Genomic DNA, 26,748 nt, shown 5'->3' on the forward strand with positions numbered 1-26,748 from the left:
ATATGCTGCAAGAGACCCAACCCAATAGGAGCTCTTTTTACTACACATGATCATAAATTGGTATGATCACTTTGGAAATTTGGTATTCCTTCATGTATTTGAACATATTCATATTCTCCTATCGAGGAATTCTGATTCTAGGTATATACCCTAGAGAAATTCTTATGTAAGTGCACCAACACATACGCACAAGAAAAATGTGCACAGAAGCTTTGTAATAGCAAACAAAAACATTCCAATGGGAAGGAACACCAGGGTATGTAAATGGTGGCATAGTCATACAGGGCAATGGGGTACAGTTGTATAAAGAAGTAAACTAAGCAGTACCCCCATCACCTGGACAGATTACAAAAGTGTGAAATGTTCACAAGTATTGGAATTGTCTGGGGAGCTCATGGAGAACACAGAGGCTTTGCTTGATAAAGTGGAATGGGGTTAGACCTCTCTATATTTTATCAAGTTCCCAAGGTGATACAGATGCACAGCAAAGTTTGAGGAACACAACTACCAAAATTTTAGCTTGCATGAAGCTCAACAAAATGTAGAAGACAAAGTTATACATTATTTGGGCTACGTACATAAGTCATAGCGTGATGAAGTTAGCTGCTGGTGAGGAGGAAGGTGTAAGCATTTGGGGAGGAGGCAGCCAACCAAGATGCAGGATATACTTTATTTCTCAGCTTGATAGAAGACCCACTGATCCTTTTATTATTCATACTTAATGTGATGTTTGTGCCTAAGATCTATTTCACAGTATGAGCTTACAAAGTCATAAAAGCAAGATTTATTTCAAGCCTGTGTGTCCCGGTCGGCATCTGGGTATGACACATTATTGCTGCCACTGCAGAGTTGCTGACTTTAGTGAGGGTAGTGCAGGTCACATGGTGTATACACATTGTCTTTCTTCTGCTGCTCATCAGCAGTGCTCTCTGGAAGGAATAGTCAACTGGGACAAAGGGAGAGTTTGTTCTCCAAATGCGTGGAATAAATTGGCTGCTTGAATTGCCCTCTGAATCCATAGGAAAGTCCAGAAGTTGGGTGTCTTCACATGGGTCCAGAGACTGACCTGGTGGGAAGCCTGGAGACAGCGCTTGACAGCAGCAAACAAGGAATGCGTGGATCCCTATGTGTAGCTCTGTGATACTGAAGGGACCCCAGGGGGCCAACAGCATAGGAAAAGGTCTGGCACAGAGCTCCTGGAACTGACTGATGATGCAGGGTTGGAATTTTCCAAGGGGAAGGACACATCCCTGGTGGAGGAGGTGACCCTTTTTCATTGCTCCCAAGGGATCTGAGGGAATTGTTCCTGCGGATTCATAGTTTCTGATTGCAACTGTTTCTGTACTGGAGGCTAAGGATAGGCCCAGAAGTGCAGGGATCAGGGAGGACTGCACTGGGAGACAGTGTATGTGCTTTAACCCAGAGTGAGTGGATGAGAACTGGGCTACAGGAGACAGGGTGTGTAGAGATCCTCAGTAATGCAGCTAATGGGTTGGGTTAAGCTGTGCCAAGATTGCAAGGAGTTCTGGGAAGGCAGAATGGAGAAAGAACAGCATAGGGACCACAGCAGCTGGGGGCAAAGGCAAAGCCCCCCCCCCCTCCATACTGTTTAGGTTGTGGCTGCCCTTGGCTCACTATACACTCACCCCAGGTTCTACTGCAAATTGCCGGGAAAGATGATGGCTGTGCTTTCCAGAAAGGTACTGTGCACCCTGTAAGTCAGGCTCCCTACAGAGTTCCAGGGTCCTGCTCTGGATGCAGTGGGGAGTGCTTGTGCCACTGACCAGCCAGGAAGTTGAGATTGCAGGAAAGGTTTAATCAAAGAGCAGCTATAGTGGTTCTGCCATTAGGAGTAAGTGAGAAAAACAAAAGGTTTGTAACCTCCCCATTTCCTCTCCAAGGTGTGTGGGCTCTGGTGAACCCTCTCGTGCATAGTTCAAATTATGTTCTTCTTGACCTCACAGAATTCCTCTCCCAATCCTCTATATTCCTTGTCCAAGGAGAGCTAGCTAGTCCATCCTTGCCCTTTCCCACAGTCCTACTTACTTTTAGGTCAGAATGTGGTTTCTCTCACCCCACTGGCCTATGCTCAGGGCAGGGCTTCTGTTAGCAAGGCAGCTAAGAGCAGAGCGCAAACATCCTGCTCATCTATGGTCTCTACCTCTGCTCGGGTTCCTGAAGCCTAGCTCGTTCTGGGTACATTCTGGTGGCCCTCAGATGCGAACACTTTGCCCTTTCCCCATCTCCCGTCTGTTGATCACCTTTCCTTCACCAGTCTTCTGTTTGAAATGCAAAGTTTAGTGGTTCTAACCCAGATTCACTTTATTTTATTTATATTTTAATTTTTTTTTAAGATTACTGCAATTCTGCATCTCTGGGAGCTATCTAAAAGGATACAAGTCTTACTGTCTCCCTTTCTCCCAGATCTGCATATGGTTTCAACTGGCCAGTCTTCACGCTCACATCAGGTTCCTAAGACAGTTCCTGGAATAGATATGTTAACAGTTCACCCTTCAACATGTTGTATTCTGGTGTAAGTGATCTGAAAGCCTGGTTCACTGATTTCTAATCTTCTTACCTTCATTTATACCAGTTCATCATCTCAAAGCTAGAATGTATCATCTGCAAGGAGAAAGATTTAAAACCTATTTTAAGACATAAGTTATTCACAGTCAAAATCTTGACTTGCAACCAACCACCAATTTAGCCAAGTTTGAGAGACAGTAAACAAGCACTTTTCTGAACTTGACTCCTCCTCCCAAACCCTTGATTTTTGTTAGTTTGTATTTTTTGTCATTGCTGGTTTGCTTCTAGCCTTGAAGCATTTTGGTTACTGTCTTGCCCCTCTCGTCTCTCCCTAAGGCAAGCAGACACAGGCTTTTGTTAAGAAAAAAACCCCTTATATTTCCACATCCTAAAAAAAAAAAAAAAAGAAAGAAAGAAAGAAAAGAAAAACTGATCAGAGCCCCGGGTTTGTACCTAAACCTTTCCAGGGCTTCTCATTGCCCTTGGCCGAGTATGAGGACCCCGCCCCACCACAGCTCTGTGGCTGCCCCTGACCACTCCTCCTTTCTGCCTGGGAAACCATGGGTAGGGGGTGGGGGACAGCGGACTTCATGGGCCCTGCTGCCTCTGCTGGAAATCCTGTGCCACAGGGTGTCCTGTTGTGTCTCCCCCCCACACCCCCCAAGCCTCGGTCTTCAGCAGCACTCCCAGCAACTCAGTTCTGCATTGCCCTGCCCCCACATAACACTTCCAGCACTTTGCCTAACAAGTTCATCCTTCAGGTTCAGTGTCAGTGCTAATTCCTCATAGAAGTCTTATCCTGGAAGGAGCTCCCTGTGGTCTGCTGCCTTTGCTGTTTCTCTGCTTGCAAATGCTCAGTGAAAATGGGGTAATAATGGGATTTACCTCACAGAACTCCTGCAGTCGTGAGCACCAAATGAGATAATGTGTGTAGATGTCCACCATGGAAGCACAATGAGTTTCCTTGGCCCCTAGATTTCCTTATGGTGGCACTTGGCATATTTCATGCTATGCAGACTGGAAACTTTACTGGGTTGGGTTAGGCCTGACTCATTCAAGGTCATCTCCCCAGTGCTTAGTACAGGAACAAACCACATAGGAGATGCTGGGTAGGTCTTATGCAAGGAATGAGTGGGTATATTTTCAAAATTTGAAAGACCTTAAGAAAAAGAAAAGCAAATCTAATTGTTAAAGAATTAAGGGAAACTTAATTGCATTTTGGCCCAAACCAGGTTTGTTTCTCTCAGGTAGATGATGACCCCCAATAGGAAATGTAGCTTTGACTTCTAGCAGCTGCCTACTATGGCATTTGGCAGGATGGATTCTTGAGAGCTTGACCCCATGGAAGCCAAGGCATGGTGGTTTGGTAGCCAGATATCTTTTTTGGCCTGCAGGAAAGCTGTTGAATAATCTTATTTGCATTTTAGGGTTAGCGAGTGTTATAAATAACCAACTAATGAACTGTGTGACGTGGGCCCAAGCCTTTGACCCCTTCAGCACCAGCTGCTGGGGAAGTTGGCCATCGATATCTCCCGAGGGGCCTTTTGCAGACACAGTTGGTGAGTCCATGGTGAGCCTGAGTCTGTTTGTCTCCCTAGGAAATCAGCGACCCGGAGATCCTGGATCTGGTGCACAGCGCCCTTGGCCGGATGACTGTGGTCCGGCAGATTTTCCCATCTGCAAAGGACAACCAGAAATGCATGAGGAACAACCACCGCATCTCCTCCCTGCTCTGTGACCCCCAGGAAGGCTACCTCCAGATGCTGCAGGTCAGTGCTTCGCTCCTGAGCTCCCTCCAGAAAGGGGTCTCACCCATGCCCTTGGCCTGCTACAGGCTAGGGGCAAAGATATGCCTCAGCTTCAGCTGAGTGCTGTTTCCCACCAACTTTAATTGCTAGAACCCTGTCTTTGCTGAAATTGAAACCAGTCAACTGGGCAGTGCCTCTGAGCAGCATTAGCAGGCAATTATGCCTGTTGTCAGCAGACGGGCCTATTAGCTCACTGGGTGTCTCTTGTATTTAAAAGTTACATGCTCAGGGATGAAAGCGATCACCGTGTCTTGGGCTTCTTTGTGGGTGATGGGTTTGCTTGGCGGGATTGGGGATGGGGAGTCATCGTTTGAGTCTGTTTTAGGGTCTTCCCTGTGAGAAGTCAATAATACAGATATAGGTCCTGTGAATCAACTAGAGTCTATTCCAGCTCATCTGCTGAGGGCTAGTGTTTAGGTCAACCATGACACTGCTGGAGTCCCAGCTGAAGAGGGAGAGGCAAAAGGTAGGACCTTGACTTGCCTAGGTGTTGCATTCCTTCTAAGGCAACAGGTCCAGTGTTTCTGGACAGTGCTTCTGCCACACCTTATACCATACATGCAATCAGCGTTAGCTTCTCCTGGGGCCAGGGAGGAAAATGTGAGGTTGTGTACCTATTGGAAGAGGTGGTTTTCTCTCTGGGTGTTTGGGAATAACGATGAAGCATGGTGAAGACTGTCCTCTGGCAGCCAGGAATCCACTTCTTCATTAAGAATGTTGTGTGTAGGGGCGCCTGGGTGGCTCAGTGGTTAAAAGCCTCTGTCTTCAGCTCGGGTCATGATCCCAGCGTCCTGGAATCGAGTCCCATGTCGGGCTCTCTGCTCTGTAGGGAGCCTGCTTCCTCTTCTCTCTCTACCTGCCTCTCTGCCTACTTGTGATCTCTGTCTGTCAAATAAATAAATAAAATGTTTAAAAAAAAAAAAAAAAAGAATGTTGTGTGTAAGAAAACTTTCATATGGGGTCACCTGGGTAGCTCAGTCAGTAAAGTGTCCACCTCTTGGTCAGCTCACATCCTGATCTTGTAGTTGTGGGACTGAGCTGCATGTTGAGCTCTGTGCTCAGTGCAGAGTCTACTTTAGATGCTCTCGCCCTCTCCCTCACACTCATGCTCTCTCATAAATAAATAAATAAATAAATAAATACAAACTTAAAGGAAACTTTCATCTGCTGCTGGTGGCAGACCCATAACAGAAGGAAATTTCTCCTAACTGGGTTTGCAACGATTGCCCAGAAATTTATGCATGTGATATGCTTGCATTCAGTGTTTGGAAATAATTGTGCCTCCTCTACCCAGCCAGGCTTGAGGAGTAGAAATCAGGGTTCAGGACAGACATGCTGTGTCTGCTGCCTGAGCATCCGTTCTGTCCCAGGACATTTTGGTATTACCTTACCCGGGGGCACACATTTTGGGGAGGGGGATGGTTAGAATCTCTGGAGTGGGCTGGGTCCTGTGGAATCTACCAAAGCATCCAATCCATACTGTAATCTTATATTTAGGGAGGGGGGAAGGAAACATGACCCAATAGATGGTAAACGCTAGAAATATATTCTTGGTTGATGAGGAAACATAGCAGACACAGATTTTAGCTGGAGTAATTCCCACTACTCCCATATACACTGTTCCAGGAAGCCACCACAATGTCTGAGGGCTTTCTAAGGTGGTGAAGGATCAGCCAAGGGAGTGGACAAAGGCCCCTGCAGGGCCTGTGGACTCAAGAGCCCTGGGCATATGGGCCAGGGGTGGAATGTGCTTCATACAAGATTTTACATTTTGGGGTGCTGCTGGCCTGCTCTACCTTCCTCCTTTTTAGAGCTTAGAAGAAGAAGTAGGACCAAATAAGTCCCCCTCTCTGTGCCTGTTTACCACCCCTACTGATTCGGTGGATAGGGGGAGGGTGAGACGAGTAGCAGCTCAGACACTGTGTGCCCAACACTGTGTCCTCACCTGGGGCAGGAGGGTGAGGGGATTCTGTCATTCTCTGTGTAGCCAGACCCTGGAAGGGTCTTACTCCCAGGCTGTTCTCCCCAAGCTTTCAACACTTGAAGGTCTCTTAAGAGGGTAAACAGAGGCACAGCTCTGAGGTATGTGGCTCGTTATCATCAAATGTGGTAAAGGCAATATCAGACCTAGAACCCTGACCATCCTGTCTGCCTTTGTCTGTTCCTGTTGACACCCAGGCCCTACATCAAGAGCAGGATGGAAGAGGCACATCACAGAGATCTTGTGGCAGGGGAGTAGCCGTAGCAGTGGCAACAATCACAGTAGTAGTAGGAGGAGTGCAGTAGCAGTACTATTAGTAGCAACAGTAGTCAGCAGTGATGGTAGTAGCAGCAGGAGTTTTAGTAGTAGCGACAGTAGTAATAGTGGCAATAGTAACACTAGCAGTAGTAATAGTACAGTAACAGTACTAGTAGTAATAGTAGTAGCAGTGCAGTAACAGTACGGTTAGTAGTAGTAGTAACAGTAATAGTAGCAGTGCAATAACAGTACTAGTAGTAGCAGCAGTAGTAACAGTAGTAGCAGCTGTGACAGTAGTAATAGTAGCAGTAATAGTGATACAGCAGCAGTAGCAGTCCACTCTGTAGTAACAGTGCTAATAGTAATAGCAGCAGCAACGATAGCATTAATAGTAGTAGCAGTACAGTAACAGTGCTACTAGTAGTAGCAGAAGTAGTAGTAGCAGTGTCAGTGCAGTAATAGTACTAGCACTAACAGTAGTAGCAGTAGTAGCAGTAGCAGCAGGAGCACAAGAGCTACATCCCCTCGGTTCAAATCCCAGTAACTCTAGGTACTAATGAATTATTTCATTATTATTATTTATTTGTCATTTTGTGCCTCAGTTTCCTGTTCTGTAAATTGGAAGGAAAATGTCTATCCCTCAGGGACATAATGAAAATTAAAAGAGGGAGCATACAGGAAGCATCTAGAACAAGATTGAGCTATTAACTGTGTTACTATAGAGGAGGTGGTCAGATGTATTCAGCGTCTGCCGAAAGGCTAACCATGGCCTCATTTTTTTTTTCTCTTTTTGTAAGGTATAGTCCACTTGTCTTTCTGAGCCAGCTCTTTAAACGCATCACAGCGGGAGGGAGAGCAGTTCCCATCGGTCTAGCCCCATCTTGTGTCTCGGGCTTCATGTGCCACTTACTGTCCACACCACTCCCGCAGGCGCTCCATCAGAGCTGCCTCGTGTCGGGGAGGAGAGGCCATGTCCGGGAGACCCACTCAGCCCTCCCAACAAGACCCTGCTTGTTGTAGACCCTCCATAAGGACTGATGGGCTAGATCTGTTAATGATGCACATCTTAACACAAGTTAAACTGCTTCCAGGAGTCTCCTTATATATCTATAAATAAAGCACTTTATTAAAGGAATCTGTCTCTATTTGTTGCCTGTGCCTTGAGTGGGGGTGTGACGAGAGGGAAATGCGGATTTACTTCCTCATCCAGCCCAACTCCCAGATTCATCTCATTTACAAGCCATTCTCTTTGAGTTTCCTTAGTAGCTATTACCACTTCTTTATTTCTTAATGACAGTATAGAAAACAAACTAATTTCTACTAGCCTCTAGCTGTGAGATTTATTGAGAAGACTCTAACATGTTTAGAACAATGAACTCAAGAAAAAATAAAACATTTATGTCATGGATTATTAACTTTGTCTTGATGGAATTAATGAAAATCCTTTTGGAAGTGGAGCTCTCAAGTCCATCTTTTCGTTCTTACCCCAGACGGCTGCTAATCTTAGGACAATAACTCGGGGTTAGAAGTTTTCCTGAGGACCATCATGAATGGGAAGTTTTTACCAGATCGTCTATCTCTTGGCTCCTCCACCGAGCTGGGCTCAGGAACCCTATTTTCTTCTATTAGGCCTGCGGTCAGGATTTTCTGTGCTCCAGACCCAAAGCCAGCCCTCTTATAGCAAATCAATTTGGTTCCTATTTAGTAAAAAGAAAGACTCTTGGAGGAAAAATACCTAAGTAAGTGACTTCTCGGAGCTCCAAAAAGCATTATATTTGCCCGCGTGCTCTTGTCTACTTTCCTCTACAAAGCACTGTCTCATTTGGGTATTTCTCATTCTTATTTTCCTGACAAGTTAGTTTAGGGCCTGTCTGACTCGGCCAGTAATAAAAGTGATAACTAGTCTCCAAGAACCTTGAGACTTTGCTAAGATTTCGTAGACAGCCTTGCTCAGAGGAGAATCTAGAAAGTACTCCATCTTCAGAACATGCCGTCTGGTGACTTCTGGGCTGCAATGGAACTAACAGACATATTGTCACATTGTGACCCCGTTTATATTCAAATGGGTTTTCAAAGGGGAATAGGCACCGTGATAGGAACTGCATGGAGCCTGATTCTTGAATTAAGTTATGGGGACCAATGCGGTATTATTATAAATGCCCCCTCACGTTGGAATTTCTCCTCTTAGTGCATTTTTAAAGTGTCCAGTGACTTGATAGATGGATTCACTCTTTTCTTGCTGAGTCTATGAAAATATTTCAAAACTCCCCCTCCCCATCTGTCCCTATTTCTGTAGGGCTTTCTGGATTATTCTCTGGCTACAAGTTTTTTGCCAGTCTCCCAGTAGAAGCCTTTCCTCTGGAGTGACAGTGAGTTACCCCACACCGTAGCTACCTTGGACTTCATGTCACTTTCAGTGCTTTCCATTTTTCACCCTAAACCCTCAGAGGGAACACAGAGCAACCGTTGGTCAGGAGGCCTGTCGGGCACATGGTGAAGCGTGATCCTCACTGCCGTTGTCAGAGACAGTCACACAGATGGTCTCTCTGGCTGCAGCCAGCTGCTGTCCTGGCCACACACAGCCACCTGCGCATCTGGAGCCCAGAGAGCATCAGGTTGGGACCAATGCCTCTCCCTGCACTGCCATCCCTGGGGCTTGGGTGGTGAGCAGAGCTCCCCATCCCCTTTGCCCTCTGCCCCATCCCCTTTACTATCTGCTCCCTTCTCAGACCGGGCTGTGGGAGCCTCTCTCAGGATGGGCGGGCTGGCAGCAGTTGGCCAGAAAGACCTTGCCTGGGGATGGGTTTCTCAAGCTGTGACATCTGGGCATCAGCTTGTCCTCCCAGCAGGACCCTCTGCTGGCTGCTTGTCTGACTTTGCTGGATGACCAGAGCCTGTTTGAGGCTCTGGTGTGACGTTAGTTCCTGCTGTTTGCCCCTGTGAGGTCTCCCTGAACAGTCCCCTTGGCTTGATTAATGATGGAGGGAAGAGAAAACTGGGCTCCATAGGAGCCTGGAGGAAATGCAGACTTTCTTAATGAAAACATCTCTGAGGTTTCTCTCTCTGGCGTGGGGGGGGGATAATGGTCTGGTGTCAAGATGGACCTGGCTTGTGTGGCTGTGACCCTGGCCTGCCATTCGTCTTCCTTTGCCTTCAAGCATGATTCTTCCCTCGATAATGTGAAGGCGCAACAATTCCCTGGGCCCTGGCGCGTAATGGAGACAAGGCTGGAGCACCCTCAGATTTGCTACAGGGAAACGTCTCCCGAGAGCTGGCTATACAGTGGGGCCGTTGTCCCTCAGGGGCCTCTCCCTTCCAGTCTGAGGGCGGTGGGCACAGGTCTCCACCTGCTGGGGTCCTGATGGGATCAGGAGAGGATAGCTCTCCTGAAGAGCTTAGCGTATTTCCCAGGGAGGGGGAGGCTTGCTGGGGAAGCTTATATTTTCATTTCTCCTGGCCCTAATCCCGCTTCTGGGGACTCAGGTAAGTAAACAGATCATCTGGGCTTCAGAGGGGACGGGCTGCACCTCACTCAGTGCTGACCCAGATGCAAAATCAGTGCCTTTCTTGGCTTCACGCATAAACCCAAGTCTCAAAGATGCTGTCACGTATGGTAGGGGCCAGGGTGGGGCATTGGCATTGTAGTGGCACAGATAGCCTGTGAGGTCCTAAGTCCCCTCCTGCTGGGGAATGTTCCCTGCTTGTCCCCTCCCCCTTGGGCTCTATCCTCTCTTTCCTGCTGGCCTTCCTATCTATCCTCTATTTTCTCTCTCTGGGTCTTGACTCCAAAGTAAATTCTCATTTTTTCATGAAGATCAACTTAACAGTTTTACTGGTAGCCTTCGTTCCTGCTGATGCAGGTAGTTTCCTAAATAAAATATAGTTACTGATGTAGTGTGGATTCTGGTGCTAACTCTTAAAAAAATGAAATCTGTTTTTCCATCTTGAGTCCTCGGTTGGCTTCATGCGATTGGTCTTTGGTTATCCAGCAGCCAGGAGGGTCTACCTGGGTTTCTCAAGAACTTGCAGGCCCTAGTCAAGAGCTTCTGGCCAATTTCTGTCCTCTACCTCCCAGACATGTGTCCTCACCTTTCCCATTTCCCTCCTGAGGACCCACTTCTTGCACAGGTTATTGGCTTTGGAAATGCAAGCCTTGCCATGATCCCTGCCCCCGCCTGCTCCCCAGTCTCCTGGAAATGCCCAGATTGTGTCTGGAGATGGACACTTCCCTATGGAACATATCATTCCATGGAACATATCCCCTTTTCCCAGTGTGGCCTCTATCCTCTGTCAGTCATATTGTAGGAAGCATTCTCTTTGCAAATACCTTGATATGTCTTTACCTTGGTGTTTTGTTTTTTATTTTTTTTTCTAAGAACAGACTTAAATCTATTCATTTAGCATTCACTAATTCTACAAACACTCCTTATGCACTCATTATGCTCTGTCTTAATTCCCACAAACTCTAAATAAATGGGGAAGTTTTGTCTCTCTTCCGCAGCATGTACAGATTAGAACAAAATAGCATATACAGAAACTCAGGGGCCCAGGAAAGCAGGGGCTGAGTTCAGTGTCTGAGGGGAGGGGTGGGAGGTGAGAGGTGTTGGAGTTCAGTCAGGGCAGAGGGTAGCTGCCAGGGTACTAAGGAGGAGGGGGTATGGGGGAGTGGGCTGGGAGACAAGGTAAGCAGTGGTTGCTGTTTCCCTAGGGAGAAATGAGGGCACCTGAACCATGCTGTGGTTGTGGGAAGTCACCACATAGAGAGGACATAAGGAAGCTTCCTTGGGATTGAAGCCCCTAAGTCTGGTCAGGAGCAGGTAACGGGTAACAGGTGACAGAGTATAGAACAAGGTGGTTCCCACAGGGCTGGGCTATAGCTGCCCCTGTTCTAGGCATACTTGCCTGCCTCCACTTTTCTCCTGCCCACCTGGGTGGTCTCATGGCAGAGTGGGCTGCAGAAGGCTCCTGTGGCTGAGCCAGCCCTGCGGTGCCAATGTCAGACCTTCCCCTGCAATGGGCCAAGCCACCCCCCTTTCAGGAACCTGAGTCAGGGCATCGTGAGGCCCCCACTCTGGGCCTTCCTATATTGGTACCTTTTATGCAACTCCCTGAGGGTAGAGATGTAGCCTTTCCCATACAGGCAGTTCTGCATCACTTCAGCCCGTGCAGCCCCAGAAGACCCAGCTCAGGACTGGGGACTGTGGCAGCTGTACTTCACTGCTGGGGAAGGAGGAGACCAGGGATACGGGTCCAGGCAAGCTGCTTTCAGGCTGAGCTGGGCACATAATGCTCAAGGGGATCCTCGCTCAGACTTCCCAGTCACCAGCTGCAAAATCCAGATATGACTCCTGCTCGCCCTTAAGCAGCTTTCAGACCAATGGGCCCTGGGTGAGAGGGTAAATGGTGTTGGCAGAACAAGTTCGGTTTCCCAGTAGTCCCGAGGCTTCAGTGTACCAGACCTGTGCTAGGCTCAGAGACGGGGACATGCTGGAGGAGCTCTCAGACCATCCACATCAAAGTCAGGAACCTGTGTAGATCCTTCATTCCCCCTTCCATTTCTTCCATTAAAAAAAGCTGCCCCCAGAGAGCATGGCACCTGGGTGTACTAGTGTCCGCATTTCTCAGGGCAGTAAGTTCGGGTCACCCCCACTGCACCTCTCCGGGATCATTGATCCTATTGGATTTGATTGTCCTTGAGATGAATCTAGATCATTAAATGGCTTGTTTAACGTGACTTTGTCAGCGAGTGGAAGATTCAGGTCACCCGTTCAGTAAGCATGTACTGAACACTTGCTAGGTCCATGCACTGGAGGAATGAATGGCAATGAGCAAAGCTGGCCCAGGATGGGATGATTCCAAAGCTCTTGCTCTTCCTACCAGGTCACCTGGCTAGGCTGTACACAGAGTTGAGTCAGAGTCGTACAGTGTGACATTGAAAGAGGAATCGGGCATGTATCTCTCAGGTGGGGAAATGAATTTGCTGGCCTCCGTTCCAGCTCTGTCCCCACTTAGAGCGGAGGCCATAGGCTCCAGCCTCAGGCCCTTTGCCTGGCTCTGGCTCCTGTCTGCCTCTGACATTACTCCCTCTGGCATCTCTGACCTGGTTCCAGGCCTTTTGCTTTGCATCCAGGTCTTTCCTCTGCCATGCCCTTGGCCTCAAACTTCAGTCTGTTTTCTGCTTCTCATGCCTACTTTCACCTGAAAAAAAAAAATTTTTTTTTTCGGTTTTGCTTCCTTGTCACTTTTGTGCTATAATGTCCCTAGGCCAGCCAGAGGGGATGAAGGTTTAAATAATGACAGTCCCTGCTCTGCTTGTCTGTCTTCTGTGAAAGAGCTCTGTGCTGTACCTTAACTGAGAAGTGAGGGAAAGAGTCCTTCAAACCAGGAGCCTTTTCTCTGCTCCTGTGGCCTGGAGCTCTTCTTGGGCTGTTAACCCCTTGAGCCCAACCATGAGTGAGTGTTCATGTAGCGGGGAGTCTCTCTCCTTCCAGACCACTTTTCTTGGTTCGGCGCCGATCATGACCATCCCCTGACACTTGGTCTCCACCCACCTCCCCTGAGAAAAGGCTTGCTTTATGTCTGTCCTGACCCAGATGAAGCCCCAAGCAGAGGCTGCCTTTCTACTATCTGCTCTTGATCTTTCCCCCAAAGGTTCCAACTCCAGTCTGCAAACAGCTGGAATGTAAAGATAGTGCCCTCCCTTGGTGTCCCCACCAGTGAAACTGGCAAATCACCTAATTGGGAGGATGCCGAGGTAGGACAGGAGAGATAGGGCCACAGATCAACACAGGGTGTTAGTGTCTGCCTACAGTAGGGAAGAGTACTGACATAGCATCTAACCAGGAGAAGGGACAGGAGTAAGAGGATGTGGAGCTCCAAGTGGGGATCAAGAAGACATTCTGAGTAGGCTGTAGATGAGAAGCAAGTTGTGTTTGAACAAAGGAAGTTCTCTCCCAAGTCAAAGTGGAGGTGGCCAGTCTCTTCTTCCTCTTGTTCTCTCTTTTTGGGGACCAAGATCAGTGTATATCCTCTTAGCAAGACATATATCCTCCATTCACCCATCTATCTGTCCCTCCATCCATCTCCCCCTCCATCCTTCCATCCACCTGTCCCTCCTCACTCCCACCTACCCATCCCCCAGTCCATCTATCCATTTATCCCTCTATCCATCCACCCATCGAGTATGCATTAAGCACCAACCATATGGTTGGTGCTGGATGCTATGGTTAGAGATGGTAAGAAAAGTTTTATACACACACACACACACACACACACTCACACACCCACATATAAAAGTTTCATATACAAGAGTTATTTACAAGTTATATATGAATATGTACACATTGATATATGCATATACATATGTATATATATGTATACATGCATACATGTATATATGTATAAGTTATATCTATCACATACATGTATATATTTCCAGATATATCTATGTGGAAAGAGCATTGCTGAAGCCTTTAAACTGAAAGCTTGTTCCTTTGACCTGAAATGCGGTCACCCTTCCCAGCAGACATACTTGTGGGAGGACCAAGGGCTTCCTCTGGCCTTTCTGAGTCACATCCTGTTTTTGCCTCTTCATTGCCAGCCTCTCTGCATTCATACTCTCGTTAAGTACCTTAATTCATTGTGAACAGAAGTGCTGGAGGTAAAAAGGGATATTACGTTGGGTGCTGGTCTGGGCCATGGCTGGGGCAGTGCTGTCCCGAGTGGTGTGTGCATGTGCATGAGACAGAATGTGGGTCAAAGAGTGTCAGCTGCTTGAATGCCGTCAGCTAGGAGTGGGTGGCTGGGAATCCCATGAATGTCTTGAGAAGAGAAATCTTCACATTATGAAGGACTCTCCACTTTGAATTATTCTTTTGGAAAAAAAGAAAATAAACCAAGCTTACTCTAAGTGGCTGACATTGTCCTATAACAACGTCTCATTATGAGTTTGTATTCCAGAAGGGAGGTGGACTTGTCAGCAATTATTCTGCAGTGGTAGGAGCTCCTGAGAGACGGGATCTGACAAGCACAGAGAGTGGATTAGTCTTTCTCATAGAGCAAATGTGCCCCCAGGGCTCGAGGGCTAGGAGACCCAGTTCAGGGATTCCCTGTAGGACAGGAAGTAGGTTCTTGGTGATGGGAATGATCGCTTTCTGCTGTCAGGCAAGCCCCTGTATACCACAGGGCTCTGGAACAGGACACTGGCCACTGACATGCCTGCTTCCCCTAGGCCTGAGGCCTTAGCTAAGTCGGCAGTGTCCACGTCATCTAGGCACACTGCCGCCACATTTGAAACATCACCTGTCCATTCCCCACCCTCTTCTTCCACAGGCCTTCGTGGCCCACATCCCTGTGACCGCTGTAAGGATGCAGGTTGCATGTGCTTAAGACAGGGATCTGCAGGCAAGGCCAGGACACGTGAACACCCGCAGAAGTGGTCAGCTCTGCTTGACGAGCGGTGGCGGGAATGCCCCAGGCAGTTAGCGTGAGTTGCTAGAAGTCACGATGGAGCAAATGGTTTGAGGTCCTGCACTATGTCAGTTGCAGGGGGCGGTCCAGGCTACCCCAGCTCTTGTCTGGGGCTCTGCTTTGGGGGCACCCACCCCAAGACACGTGAGGCAAGAAATTGCAGGTGGAGAACAAGGTGTGTAGGTACCGGGAGTGTGAGGGCCAGCCTGGGGAGTGGTGAGAGGTAAGGCTGGGTGACAGTAGGGGTTCTTCCTGCAGACCAAGGATCTTATTTGATTCTCCTGGGAGTCCTGTGAGGTTGACACATTCTCCTATTTATATCCAGTGATTTTTGTTTTCCTGAAATATTTTTAGCAGAAATCTTGCTGCTGAGGTGTGCAGAGACTCATCCCCTTGACCCACTTCGGCTATTGGTTGTTTGTGCAACCAGGAGGGACCACACACCTGAACAGGGACGGACATCCCCTCCTCCCTAGCCCCGCCCCTTACACTCTCCTCCCTTTGTGCTCCATGACCTCCCCTTGGAGGAGTGGGCTGACGAGAAGTACCAGGCTGCCTTCCTTCCTTCAGAGGGCTCTGGAGGGGCCCCTGAGAGGGTGGGTGCTGGTGTTCAGGCTCAGGCACATCAGGGTGTTCAGTTGCTGTGAGGACGGTGAGCCAGATCTGTCCCATCCGTGGATACCAGCATGATGCTGATGTTCTCCTCACTGTTGTCCCAGTGTCTCCCCAACACTCGTGCTCTTGGGAGTTCTGAGGTGTGTTCTGTGGGCCATCTCTCTGTAGCGGATGGCTCAGCAGAGGGTATTTTCATATGTGCACAGTTGTGATCCCCAAGTCTATCCCTGGCTGGCGGTGATGTCGCTTCAGGGTAGGCTCTGTGGGCTCAGAATCTCCATTACCATAAGCTGCCAGTGTCACTCAGGCTGCTCTTTACCTGTCTGGGGACCAGAACTATCTTTCCAAGACAAAGATCTGACTTCAGGGCACAGATTCACCAATGGCGTCCTTCTCCCAAAGTCACCTGTGTTGTTACTCTATAGCATGACCCATAAGGCTCAGCATGGCTCTCCCTGCCTCCCTCTTGATCCCACTTCCTCTCTGCGCTACACCTGGATGCAGACATTTGGTATTGGATTCAGTCCCTCTAACCCAGGACTTGGCCAGTTGTGGTCCCTGGGCTGGATCTAGTTCATTGCCTATTTTTTTAAATCGAATTTTATCTAAGTCTTTATTTTTAATAAAGATTTATTGGCACATCCCTTGTTTCTGTGTTGTCTGTGGCTGCTTTCCTGCTATAACAGCAAAATTGAGCCCCGTGTAAGAGACTGGAAGGTCCATAAAGCCTAAAATTTTTCATAGATACATTTTTTCATAGCCTAAAATTTCAAAGTCTAAAATATTTCATAGATAGTGCTTGCTAGATCCTGCCCTATCTGACCCCGCTCCTTTGTACCTTTGGGCCTTGGCCTAATGCTGCCTCTCTGTAATGCTGCCCCATCCTTTATCCTAGGAATCCTTTGAGACCAAGCTTTCTGCCTATCCTTCCCCTATCCTGTGTTATCCGAGCAGGACGTCCCCTTGCATTCTTGCACAAAGCCCGTGTATAAGTCTCAACCATGGTGCTGATCGTGCTGGTTCTCCTAGTGTTGTACAGATCTACTGCCCATTCTAGTTCCTGAAGCAGAGCTAGCTCTTATTCTACTTAGGACTCCATTGCCTGGCCTGGTTTTTGAATGAAGCTAGAAGACTGTGGTCTACATACTGGGCACTGCTTGTTAGTGTTGTTCCCCTGGATTACCCAGACCCTCTGCTGGTTTCTCCCAATTCTGAAAATGCATCAGTGGAAAGGGTTTCACTGCCTTTGTGTTTGCAGATCTCCAACCTCTACCTGTATGATAGCGTCCTGATGTTGGCCAATGCCTTCCACCGGAAGCTGGAGGATCGGAAGTGGCACAGCATGGCAAGCCTGAATTGTATACGCAAGTCCACCAAGCCATGGAATGGAGGGAGGTCCATGCTGGACACAATAAAAAAGGTGTGTGTAAGGGGACACCCACTGGATGAAGGCTGAAGACAGACCCTTCCTTGTGCATAGACACTTCCCCACCCCCTTGAGCAAGTGCTCTGAAGCTTAGCTTTCTGCGTGGTTGCTCCTGCGGGCCCCTCCCAGGCCTCTCTCTGTGCCACCTCTTCCTTTCCCAGCATTAAATGCTGGTGAACTGGGCTTCGCTTCATGGATATATTATTATTATTATTTGTGTTTTTCTACAAGGAGATTGGACTTAGAGAGGTTAAGTAACTTGCCTGAGGTTACAAGTAAGCAAACAACGGAGGCAACTGCCCAGCTTATGTGTGCCAGATGGCCACTGTTCCTAAGACAGGCTGTCTCAGTCAACAGTGTGTATGCTGATCACCAAGACCTTAGCTTGTGTGTGTGTGTGTGTGTGTGTGTGCACATGTGTTCTGTGTTGATGATGTATTGTACACACTGAGGCACGACACCGAGTTGGAGGGCTGGATTTGGAGTGAATTGGGTAATCACAGACTTGTTACAGTGAGTTGGCTTCCTGAGGCTTCAGAAGAGCATTTAGGGACATCTACGATGCTAGGAGTTGTAGGCACAGTAAATGGTGCTTGGTGGCATTAGCACTGAGCATATTCTGTGTTGGTTGAATTTACTGCAGAGCTGGGGTGCCTCTCTGGCCAGCTCAGACTCTGGGACTCCCCTGGCTCATAGTGTATGGGAGATCAAGGCTGGATGACACCCCCACCCTAGGCTTGAAGAGAGAGGGAACTCGCCACAGCCTCCCTCAGCCTCTCTGCCACCTGCTCCTACAGAGCCCAGTGCATGGCCAGAGAGAAGGGCAGGACTTCCACACCCACCATATCCCATCTGTGCTGGACACCGTGATTCATACACATTGCATCCTTCAAACCTTGCAGGCTCTGTGATGCAGAACTTATTAACTCCAGGCTGGAGATGATGGGAGATGGCTTGCCCAAGGTGGCACAGGCAGCAAAGCCAGGATTTGAGCTATTATTGGCCTGCAGGGCACAGGCATGCTGCCCTGTAACTTACTACCGTGTGTCTGATATGGCTCCGTTGACCTTTGGCCCCCCCCCCTTTGGCTCAGGCTAAGGTGACTCCTGGTGCAGATTGCAAGGGAAGACTAAGCTCTAGGAGGGTGGAAACAAAGCTGTCATTCTTTGATCTCATGGCTAGCATGATACATAGGAAGGAGCAAGTGCTTTTATCATATTGCCAGGATGAATATCAAGTGCGAGCCTTCAAAATTTCCCATGAGCAGAGGTCTGGGAAGCGTTGATCTTACTCTGGGGCTGTAGGACTGCTAGCAGCCTTGTCCTCATTACAGCCGTCCAGTGCTTCCTCAAGACCTTGATCATCCCATTCGTAGGGACTACCTTTTTCTCCTTCTTTGTCATTGGGATTCCATCCTATATTTTCCTCAATGAGCTTTCCTTCTCTTCTGCAGGGCCACATCACTGGTCTCACAGGGGTGATGGAGTTTCGGGAGGACAGTTCGAATCCCTATGTCCAGTTTGAAATCCTCGGCACAACCTACAGTGAGACCTTTGGCAAAGACATGCGTAAGGTAAGTCTTAGGGCCCCCACCTGCCTCTTTTCCTGCAGTGGTGCCCCTGGCTCTGTGTTATGAGCAGGTGTTAACCACCACCAATGTCCCCTCTTCCTGTCTCTCTCTGACAATGCTGCCCTTTATGTTGGTGTTTACGGGGCACAGTGTGGAGAAGGCTCAGAGAGTATTTCAATCAGGAAGCTCTACTGATTCAGTTTCTGAGCACAGCAGGGTCCCTGGCACCACCTGGTCCTGCTGCTTGGCCCTGGGCAGCCAACCAAGCAGGCCTAGGCTGAGGCTGGAAGGGGTGTAGTGTTTTTCCAGAGTGGCTGAGATCAGCCCAGCTGTGGGACAGGTGTAACTGTGGCTGAGGCAGGAGTCCGAGGTTACAGCCAGTGTCCCCTAGATCTAAGAGCGAGACAAAGCCATGAACAGAAAAATGAACCACAAGGAGGGTGAGAAGCAGGGAAGGGTGGAGCCCAGTTCGGGAGAGAAGGGAGAGGTAGGTAGACAAACTGCATAGCTCAGGGTGGGTTTGGGCTGTTTTATTTGGTGTTCATGAGAGTGGCAGACCTGGGGTCTCTTTCCAGTAATACTTTGCCTCTTCCTCTCTCTTCTTATGAAGGATTTTCAGGACTAATGACTTGGGGGTGGAGGAGGCAGCCTTTGCCCAGAGTTGGAACCCTCAGAGTTAAAGGGAGGCTTGTGAAGTCAAGACTAGTAGGTATTGGGACCGGGAGGTCAATGTAGCAAGCAAGGTATTGGAACAGTTATCCAAGAACCCCAGATGTGGTCACTTAGAGCCTGTGTGGAATGGATGATGGGATTGCAAGGCTCGGCCACGCAGCTGGCTTAGATGTATTCCTAGGAATGACCCACACAGAAGGCGCATGTGTTTGTTGGGCCATTAACTGATTGCCATACACTCAGGCATGGGATCATATTATCACACACAGACACACTCACACACATGCATTTCTATACAATTTAAAGGAGGGCATCTCTACTAATCAGTGCCCAAAAGAAGAAGGACATAGTGAACTCTTACTGGGGCAGGATAAACCTTTAGCAAAGAGGCCTCTAGCCTGGCTTTGGGCATTGGTTGGGCAGTGGAGAGGCAGGAAATGCTAACACGCTCTTGAGAGATTTTTAATCTGGGTGACGGCCTTCTTTGGCTGTACTCTTTGAGGAGCAGGTAGAAGGAAGCATGTGTGGAAGTGGCCGAGGGTATGAGGGCTGGAGAATGTGCTGGGGGTGGTCATTGGTTATCACATGGGAAGAGGACCAGTTTCCCACAGAGGGAATGGGACGGCCGGGGGTCCATGTGGGATGTGGGAGTTGGGGAGCTTCAGCTCATTTTAGGACAGAAGGTGGAGTCACTGGTTGGTCCTATAAATAATAGGAGGTTGAATAATTGGTTGTGATGCCACACCAGGTTGGGTGACGTTTTGGAGGTTTGTTTGTGGCATCGTAAAGGGTGTTGGTCACTATGGTGTACTACCCCGGAGGGCCAGGGTGGGATGTGCAATGTCAAGGGCATCCGGGAGCCCTCATGATGTCTCTTAGGGATGCCCAAAGCTGGGAGGTTTGATGGGGGACCAGGAATGGGTGGTCAGCATTGGTCTTTGTTATTCAGGACCACAACAGAAATCAGCTCCTGTTGGGACTCCCACCTGGTAAGGAGGAATGAGAATCAGGAAACCACTTTAGTCACCCTGATACCAAAGGGGCTTGCAGAGTGTAGCTACCTGCCGAGGCGACTAGTCACATTTGCCACCGTGCTTGCTTTCATCCCCCAGTGATCCTCAGAGGCTAGAGACACTCAGGCCCTGCCTGCTGGCTCCCTTGCTGCCCCCAACCCCCTTCTTTCAGCTCAGCTCCAACAACAATGTCCCACAGTAGGTGAGAATGTTGTCGGTGGGGGTCCCCGCCTGCTAGGGGGCCCCACTGACCACTCCAGATGCCTGAGAGGGCAAGAGGCACTGTGTCCTCCACTTCCTGTTTCAGGTGTCTGGGCCTTCCCTGTTGCCATGGCAACACTCTTCCAATACCCCAACTCCAATGGGAGCTGGAATCTCTCAGTGTAAGGAGCTTCGGAGAGCAGGAGGCCTGAATGTAATTGAGTTGGAAGGGAAGCTGATTTTCAAGTGGGCTTTATTTTAAAGCGTATCCTTTTGTCATTTTAAAATCTGACCTTAATAACTGCATATCCCAGTTGTTATCTGTCTGCCTGGCAGCTTATCTCTGTTAAGGAGAAGTTATCTGGAAAGCAGGGAATGGGATTTACCATAGCAAATGTTTGTTATTCAGGCCCATGGTGCATTCGAGCAAGGTCTGGGAGGCTTCGGGATAAAGCCAGGTGAGGGAATTGGGACGCAATGTCACAGGTCTAGGGCGACCTTTGAATGCAGGGCTGAGCTATGCGTTCCTGGTGGAAGATGGGGCTGGGAAATTGGGGTGACCTAAAAGTAAAGATTAGGGTGGGCACCTGACTTGAGGGCAGGGTTAGGGTGCTGAAGCACACCAGGGCAGTGCAAAGATCATTCATGCTAAGAAGGCAGGGGCACCTGTGATGACTGTTCCCCCATTGGATCTCTCTGGCCACACCCAGTTCCAAATGGTGAAAGGAGCTGACTGGGCAGGTTGCTAGATGCTGTTATGCTGGAGCAGGGTCAGGAGTTCTCTGCAGAGATGATCTAGGTCTTGATATATGTGCGTATCCTAATCTCTATTATATATATATATAATAGGTATATATATACATATAATATAACTTCTGTATATTATATAGTATGTGGCCTCTTATCTTTTCTATATGTAGATGTATGTATATATATATGTCTATGTAGATATAAGTTTACATGTGTATATATAAGATTAAAAACAAGTACAGCAAACAAACACAGGCACAAAAAAACAAAAAGCAAGTGGCTTCTTTAAGATTTATACCAAGAGCAATTGTTTCAATTAGGGAGCAAATGGATGTTTTCTTAAAGTAAATACTCTGGGGGGAATTGCAGGGAGGGTGAGTCACCCAGACGCTTTAGATGAAGTGGCATCAAGAGACAGTGGATTACTCAGCCCCTTCAGAGGGTGGAAGGAATAGGTGATTGCCTTGCGCTGCAGGGTGCGGGACAAATGCTAATTCAATTATCTCATCCAGGAAGTGCGTTCTTGTTGAGGGAGTGCTGGATGGCAAGATCAAAGGTCTATGTCACCAGCCGGCTGTGTAACTCCAGGCAAAATATCAATCATCTCTGTGTTCTGCTTGGAGCTGCCTGGCACGGGTGGTCACCAAGCAGCCTCACGGGGGAGCAGGCTTTGCTGCATAGTCACGTCCAGCTCCCACAGGACTTGGCCTGCCATTTGTCCCAGAGGTGTGTGCTTGTTACCGTCAGAGCTCCACCAGTTCCTTCTCGGTTTTCTCTGTGCTCAGACAGAAATCTGTGAAGGGGAGTCCCATGGCCTTACCCAGGCAAATGTCCTTAGCGGATAACATGAGCTGGGGTGGCATGGTTGGAAGCCCCCTGGATGGGGGTTTCCAAAGATGGGGGCATGGAAAGCTGTTTCGCTGTGGACAGAAGGGAGCCGAGCAGGAGCTGTGGAGCTGCTACTTGTGAACAATGGTGCCTTCCAAGTCTGTTGCCTCACCGACTGGGGGATTTTGTGTCACTCCTGCCTCTCCTGAGATTTTGCAGCCACTTCCCTTCCCCGAACCTTCATCTTCTCAGACGGGAGGTGCAGATACCGTGAGCCTCCTGGTTGAATCAAGGGCTCCGTCGGTATGATGACCCCGATGCCACTCTTGGCAGTGAGTGCTGTCCTGGGTGGTGCGCCATCAGCTTCTGCCAGGCAGAGCTGTACCCCTTCTCCCGAGCTGTCTACTCCGGACTGTGTAAAAGCAGAGACGTGCACGCAGGCTTAGAATGAGACCTTCCACCTTGAAGTGCCCTGGACCCCACTGCCGAAGCCTGAGGCCAGAGACAGGAGGGAGGAGGCTCTGTGTGCCCGTGCAGTGCCCTCTCCCCTTCATGCATGGGAGCAGGTAGCCACTCTTTATAAAGACCCAGTGGGAGAGTGTGCTGGGAACACGGCCTCTGATGAAATTTTGTTTTTAGAACTGTTTTGTTTTGATTCAAGGAAGAAGGAAAACGTGGTTGTCATTTTGTTTTTTTCTTTCTTTTTTTTTTTTTTTTTTTTTCCTTTCCCACAAGCATGAGCTGCCTGGAGTATAACACCTGCTACAGCCCTGCAGAAACATTTTTCCATGGCATGATTACTGAGGATATCTGCCCTTTTCCACCCTAGTGATACTGATGTGGGAGACTCTTTCTCTTCTACCAATGAAGAGTGCCTGTTACACTGACACCCTGGGGAGACAGCCAGCTGCCCGCAGGCCCTTTGAACCTCATTTCCCATGGGCGCCATCCACCTGATTTACTGGCTTAGTGGAGGGTGGCCTGTCTCCTTGGTCAGGATTGGGGGGCGGGGAGTGGTGGGAAGCATCGGGAAAGCCCATGAATTTGCTCTATGTGTTGGCATTCTAGGGCAAAGAACACTTTGGTGTGGTGAGAGAACAGGACGGTTTCTGCTCCTTGTGATAGAGTAGAATCCAGTTCGAACCAAGAGACTGAGGAAGAATTTAGTCTGGGGTTTTCAGGCTTTTCTTTCGTCCTAGAAAATCTGTTCCAGCGGAATCTTATTGGAACCCAGGCACCATTAAACAGTTGTAGAAGCCAACATGCAGTGGTTGCAATAGATGGGAAATTGGGGTCTAGGGTCCTGAGTCTCCCTGCACCATCTCCCCCATCCCAGTATCTCTGTGGTCTTCTGAGCAGCTCCACATGGGAAACTGAGGCTCAGAGATTGGATTGACTCAGTTATGCAGCATCAACAAGCATGTATCTGTGCCTGGGCTGGAAGGCAGATTTCCTGAGGGTGATGTGTGGAGCCTGGAGCCTTCTTTCTGAGCTTAGGACCATGCAGTTCCAGGACGCCTAACTCCAGGCAGCCCCCTTTCCACCCCATCCTCCTGTCACCCCACTCTGTCTGCCCCCACAGAGCCAGCAGTAGGGCCTCAGAGCCCATTCTTGTTGGAGCCTGCTGAAGTCCCACCATGGCCCTTGGCTCGGCCTCCCCATTCCAGCCACGACCCAAGAAGTGGGAGGGCTTCATTCTCCTTTAACCAGTTTAAGATGCTTCTTTTGTCTTCTCTGTCAATTTCCATTCTTCGTGAAAGCTGGCTTTGGACAGGAATCAAATGCCCTCCTTGATGTCATGTCCCTGGGAAGGGCTTGTGGTTGCTGATAATTCATAGAGTAATAATTGCTCATCATGTAGTGATTGCCATGCCATAGGACCCCGGCCCTCCCGGGGCTTGAAAGTACATCATTAACATTCTGGCCCAGGTCTGCTACATTGTGTTACAAATCTTCGCGCATTCTCAGGGTTCAGAAGTTATAAGCTGTGAGGCCAGGTGGAAAAGGCACCAGCCCGCAAGACAAGATAGCCCTGGTGATGAAGTAGGGGCTGCCACTTAGAGCACAGGAGGAATCCTTTACCTGGGGTCTCCAGCAGCTGGTGCCTGGAGCTGAACGGTGGATTTTGCATTGAAGAAGGGGAGGTGGGCAGTGGTGGGGCTGGGAGAGTCCAGTGCGAGTATTGTGCAGTGTCTCTATTAAGCAGCTCTGATAGAGGCTCCCAGCTGTGCACAGTGAGTCACGGAAGAGAAATAAACTTCAGTCTCTTCGTGGATTAGCATTCTTGCAGCATATTTCCCAAGTAAAATGTCAACCGTTCCGAACCTTTGTGCAGAACCCCGTTTGATAGAGCCGAGAACCAAAACAAACCCTGCTGCTTCCTCTGAGTAAAGGGATAAGGAAAAGATACAATTAAGTGTTTCATTTTAAGTATGTTTATCACTTCATTTTGAAGATAGCATCAATACATGCTCATTTAGAATAGAAACATCAGAAAATATAGATAAATGAAAAGAAGAATATAAAAGTCAGCCATAATCTCTGAACCAAGGAATAAATACTCTTAGCATTTCTGGTGCATTTACCTTCTTTCTTTATTTTTCTTTCTTTTTTTCCCTTGCCCTGTACATGAAGGTAGAGAAAGTGATATGTTTATTTATCAAATTGCTACTTATTGTGCATACATTTTTATATCCTGACTTTCCACTTAATGCTGTACTGGGAGCATTTTTCCTTCTTTTATTCTTTACTCTTATTTTTAATGGAAATACATTACTCAGTTTACAGGAAGCCATCACTTAGTTTATCTTCCTATATGATGAATGTTTCGGCATTTATACCATATTATGATGGAATAATGTAGTAATAAACATCCAAAATATATACAATTTTATTACATCTATAATTATTTCCTTCTATTTTTTTAAGAAGTGAATTACCAAACCGAGGATAATAATTTTTTACAGTTCTTTATATTGTTGATACCCGTTTTTCAAATTGATTATAGAAAGATAAAATAATTTGCATATCCACCAGTAGTATATGGAAGTCTCTGTTACATCCTGTGCTTAAAACATTGAGTGGCATATTAAACATTTTTGCTACTTTGGTAGCAGTATGGAAACATAATGTTGAAAAATTTGCATTTCTTATGGGATTGTGCATTTAAAAATGTAGTCATTGGTCAGTTATATTTCACATTTTGTAAATTACATCTCAGGTCCTTTCCTCTTTTATATCGGGGATGAAGTTTTTCTTGTCACCTCCTATAACCTGTCTTTCAGCAGGTAATTGATAGTTATTTGTGTCAGATATTTTGTTCCCCAAAATTGTTTGCCTTTGAAGAAACTAATTTCACACAGAGACGTTTAACAATTTAATATTTGTATTTTTTTTTAAGAAAGTCATACCCAGTTCACAAAGTAGATACTATTCATCCATACTTTCTTCTAGTATTTTTATGGTTTGATTTTATTTCACTATTATCTGCCATCTTCTTGGGATTGATCTGGGATGAACTGTGACGTGATGACCTAGTTTTTACATTTTTCAGTATTGGTTTCTACTATCCAGGAATCTTCCCTTTCGCTGTTGGCTTGAACATCACTTCTACCCTATGCCCTGCTAAATTTTCCATATCTGCCATTGATTTTTAAAACATTCTTAGATTCTTTTCTCCCCTTTTTTCCCCTCTCAGCTGAAATTTGATCAGTCTTTGTATACTTTTAAAAGGTACTCATCTGCAAGTAACAGAATGTTCATCTTGAGTGGATTAAACAATAAAGAAGTCTTATTATCTCACATAAAAAGAACCCTGGAGCTAGGGTGGCTCCAGAGTTGGCCAAGGCAGAATTCTGTGCCCAGATCAAAGGCTTGGGTGTTTTTCATCTTCCTACTTGGCTATCCTCAGGGCGTAGTCCGAGCTCTCTTCTAATTTCAGGATGGCTGTGGTGGTTCTAGCCATCATACCCAGAAAGACAGTAGCAAGTGGGAGAAGAAGGTCATCTCTTTCTGTGTGTTGCTTCCTTTTTATAAATGAGGAGAACTTTCCCGGGAGTTGAGCCTGGCTGCTCCTTTTTAAGGAGAGATGCTTTTGCTTTTTTGTTGTGACAGTTGAGGTTTTCCACCTACATGCATGTGACATTGACCTATAGTTTCCCTCTCAGATGCTTGTGTTCAACTTGTATGAGGCTTGTACTCCCTGCTTAACATGGATAGAGAATCCCTCATTCTTTTGTACTTGTAGGGACAGAGCTCTTGAAAGTTGGAAAGAATTTAACTTGTAAAATTACCTGGGCTGGTTGTCGGTCTTGGAGCTATTACTTTGATATCTTGGAAATTCTCTTTCCTGGTTTCTACATTTCCTTGAGTAATTTTTCGTAATCTACTTTATAGAAAATCTCGTATAACCCTGGCATTTTCAAATTCATGACTAAAGCTCTGTCTTGCTTTTGCAAATTTTCAAAGTATCTGTCCGTTGAAATATTTCTCTTTTCATTGCTACTGTTTTGTATTTGTGTTCTCTCCCTTTATTGCTTGATTAGACTAGACAGAAGTTTTTTTTTTATTGATCTTTTTCAAAGAACTAGGTCTAATTTGCTTAATCAATTTTGTTGTATTTTATGTTTCTC

At 47.5% G+C, this 26,748-nt stretch overlaps 1 protein-coding gene across 2 annotated transcripts in view; it reads left to right on the forward strand.

The window, feature by feature from the left end:
• The window catches only part of GRID1 (glutamate ionotropic receptor delta type subunit 1), a 685,082-nt gene that overhangs the window by 460,292 nt on the left and 198,042 nt on the right, over positions 1–26,748 (forward strand). For both annotated transcript variants that reach the window (XM_004765778.3, XM_004765776.3), the window contains exons 6-8: positions 4,125–4,295; positions 16,916–17,077; positions 18,537–18,656. In XM_004765778.3, the coding sequence (XP_004765835.1) occupies positions 4,125–4,295; positions 16,916–17,077; positions 18,537–18,656 (453 nt within the window). The remainder of the gene's footprint in view (positions 1–4,124; positions 4,296–16,915; positions 17,078–18,536; positions 18,657–26,748) is intronic.

This window comes from Mustela putorius, unplaced genomic scaffold (assembly GCF_011764305.1).
Source record: "Mustela putorius furo isolate JIRA1106 unplaced genomic scaffold, ASM1176430v1.1 tig00003909_pilon_pilon_pilon, whole genome shotgun sequence".
NCBI lineage: Eukaryota > Metazoa > Chordata > Mammalia > Carnivora > Mustelidae > Mustela > Mustela putorius.